We start from the raw sequence: 2,930 nt of genomic DNA, 5'->3' as shown, positions 1-2,930 counted from the left end.
GGAGGAAAGAAATCAGGGATGCGCCCATGTATCGGCAGGAAAATGGCACCTTCGGCATTATGCCTAAAGTGCATCCCTACTTTGAACCTTCCTGATAGAAATCTGGTCATTGCTGGTCTGTCTGAAAATGCTGTTTGTCTGGTTCTAATGTTCACTCTCTGGCCTCAGTATTTGGAGTCACTGACCCGGAAAGGTGGAGGTTCTGATCTGCATTCTGGGTCAGGGACTTCAAGTATTGGAACCCGAGTTCCTCATATCAGATAATGGGGAAGAAGAACAAAGCAATGGCAGCCTTCATGTCATTATAATCAATGTGTTGTCTCCCATCTCTCATCCTCCCTCTGACTGATTTTCTCTCCTTTTAACAGGAAAGCGAAGACCCAGAGTCCACAGGCCGCGCTCCCCGATATTTGAGGAGAAGGACGTGCCGCCTCTGGAGTTCCCCAAGTCTTCGGAAGATTTGCTGCTGCCCTCGGAGCACCTGATGAACGTGATAGCCATCTACGAGGTGCTGAGGAACTTTGGCACGGTCCTGCGGCTTTCCCCTTTCCGCTTCGAGGACTTCTGCGCCGCTCTTGTAAGCCAGGAGCAGTGCACCCTGTTGGCCGAGACGCACGTCGCCCTTCTGAAGGCTGTCCTTCGAGAGGAGGACACCTCCAATACTACCTTTGGACCAGCCGACCTAAAGGACAGCGTCAACTCCACCTTGTACTTCATCGACGGCATGACCTGGCCGGAGGTGCTGCGCGTTTATTGCGAAAGCGACAAGGAGTATCAACACGTCCTTCCCTTCCAGGAAGTGGACGACTATCCGTACGGCCCTATAGAGAGCAAGGTGCAAGTGCTGCTCTTCTTGGTGGACCAGTTCCTTACCACCAACATGGCTCGCGAGGAGTTGATGTCCGAAGGCGTCATCACGTACGACGACCATTGTCGAGTGTGCCACAAACTGGGGGACTTGCTGTGCTGCGAGACCTGCTCCGCTGTCTACCACCTGGAGTGTGTAAAGCCGCCTCTGGAGGAGGTACCCGAGGACGAGTGGCAGTGCGAGGTGTGCGTGGCTCACAAAGTGTCTGGCGTGAACGACTGTGTGGCCGAGATCCAAAAAAACAAGCCGTACATAAGGCACGAGCCCATCGGCTACGACCGCCACAGACGGAAATACTGGTTTTTAACCAGACGCATCATCATGTAAGTGAACCATTTTTCTGCTGGTCGGAGGTGACTTGTAATAGTCCACGACAACCCATCCAAGTCCTTGTTGACCTTTGTTTCTGGTGCATGGAGGGGCACAGATTGGACACAGGGTATAAGCCAATCCCCATCATTTAGCTGAGAGGTCATCTCTTCCCATGGCCAGTCCACTTCATCCTCTAGGATAGTCCACTTGTGGGAGTGGAGGCCTGATGTCTCATCGGCCAGACGTTGGGACAACCCGTGGGAGAACCAACGATGAATGTCTCAGTTTGATGGTAGAACCCGGGCTCTGTTTAGCTGGATACCCTAATTATTGAGGTTTTGCAGGAGGGCAGACATGGAAACAAGGTCCAGACAGCTTAGCCCAATCATATGAGCCATAGTCTGTTGTACTTTGTATGTCACTAAATCTACAGCAGAGCTATACCTCCTTTGTTCTCCCTGGAGTCCCTCAGATGGACCCTATTAAGCTCTAGGATATGACCGTGTAATAAGTGTCCCATTTGAAGGGTCTTAAAGGGAGATGAGGTCAGGCCATGGCTGCCAGTTGGTGATATTCTTCTTTTTTCCCTGTGCAGAGAAGAAGAGTCTGAGAAGGAGAAGAAGATCTGGTACTTCAGTACAAAGCCGCAGCTTGACGAGCTATTAGACTGCCTGGACCGGACGCATTATGAGGCCGACCTGTGTAAAACCCTGGAGGACCTCGGAGCAGAAATCCATCGACATATGGATATCACAGAGGAGCTGACCAACAAGGCCAAGGGGAACAACCGTTCCTATCTGTCAGTGGTCAATGGTAAGTGTTCCAGACTTGGGAGGTCTCCTCTACGGCATGGTGGTGTTGAGGACTTCCAAAGGGCCCCATCTACTAAGCGTCTTTATCTTCTGAGAAATAGTTTCTCCCTTTTGTTGTTTTTGGACCGCAAGGTTTTTCTGTGACACTTTAACCTCCCGTCTTTTACAGAGGAGATAACTGATCGTCTGAAAGCCAAGCAGGAGGAAGCAGAGAAGAACAAGGTCTCGGCAGAGGGGGAAAAGACATCGGAGGCGACTGCGACTGAGGGGGAGAGCAGCATAGAAGCTAATTCCGTCTCCAAATCGGAGGCCGAGGGGCTGGACAAAGAGCAGAAAGGAGGTGAGTTCTCTTCCATGTTATAGGTGAAACTATATTGACTATTGGACTGTATTTTGTTGTTGCAGCTTTGTGCAGTAAGGCAGCTGTAGTGATTTATCGGCAGGGAACAGCCAGTCTCATGGAGCTTTGCCCCCGTACTTACTCTTGTATATGTTCATGCAGAGACAGCAGGTGATGAAAGCAGCGTGGAGCACCCCTCATCTATCGATGGCAGCAAAGCCGCAGAGACCCCCAGTAAGGACTCCGAGAACAAGACCGTGCAGAGCAGCAAAGCGGCAGACAGCAGCACTGACCCAGCATCTACCTCTTCACCCCCAGCTACTGCTTCAGGTACCTCCCCTGTCCTGATTCTTCAGTACAGTCCTCGTGCACAGGCCAATCTGACCTAGCTCAGCAGAATTGGTAGACTCACTGCTCCCAAATGTGCCAGTTAAGTTACAGGTGGAGTCTGGTGGGTTGAATCCCCTGTAGGCTCCGCGCCTCAACCCTCCCTGCCCCACTTCCTCCTCACCTCTGTGTATTGCCCATTTTCCTGGTGAGTTTTCTTCAAATGGACGCTTTATCCTCCATGGAAATGTCTGTGGAAAAGTTTTCTTCT

The 2,930-nt window shown here is 51.3% G+C and overlaps 1 protein-coding gene across 1 annotated transcript in view; it reads left to right on the top strand.

The window, feature by feature from the left end:
* Positions 1-2,930, top strand: part of BPTF (bromodomain PHD finger transcription factor) — a 73,383-nt gene that overhangs the window by 29,492 nt on the left and 40,961 nt on the right. Inside the window, exons 12-15 of the mRNA XM_018569272.1 lie at positions 369-1,191; positions 1,776-1,993; positions 2,162-2,332; positions 2,495-2,662. Coding sequence (XP_018424774.1) covers positions 369-1,191; positions 1,776-1,993; positions 2,162-2,332; positions 2,495-2,662 — 1,380 coding nt within the window. The remainder of the gene's footprint in view (positions 1-368; positions 1,192-1,775; positions 1,994-2,161; positions 2,333-2,494; positions 2,663-2,930) is intronic.

The sequence above is a fragment of the Nanorana parkeri genome, unplaced genomic scaffold, assembly GCF_000935625.1.
Source record: "Nanorana parkeri isolate BGI_ZX_2015 unplaced genomic scaffold, ASM93562v1 scaffold1316, whole genome shotgun sequence".
NCBI classification, from domain to species: domain Eukaryota; kingdom Metazoa; phylum Chordata; class Amphibia; order Anura; family Dicroglossidae; genus Nanorana; species Nanorana parkeri.
This window is presented reverse-complemented; position numbering and strand designations above follow the sequence as displayed.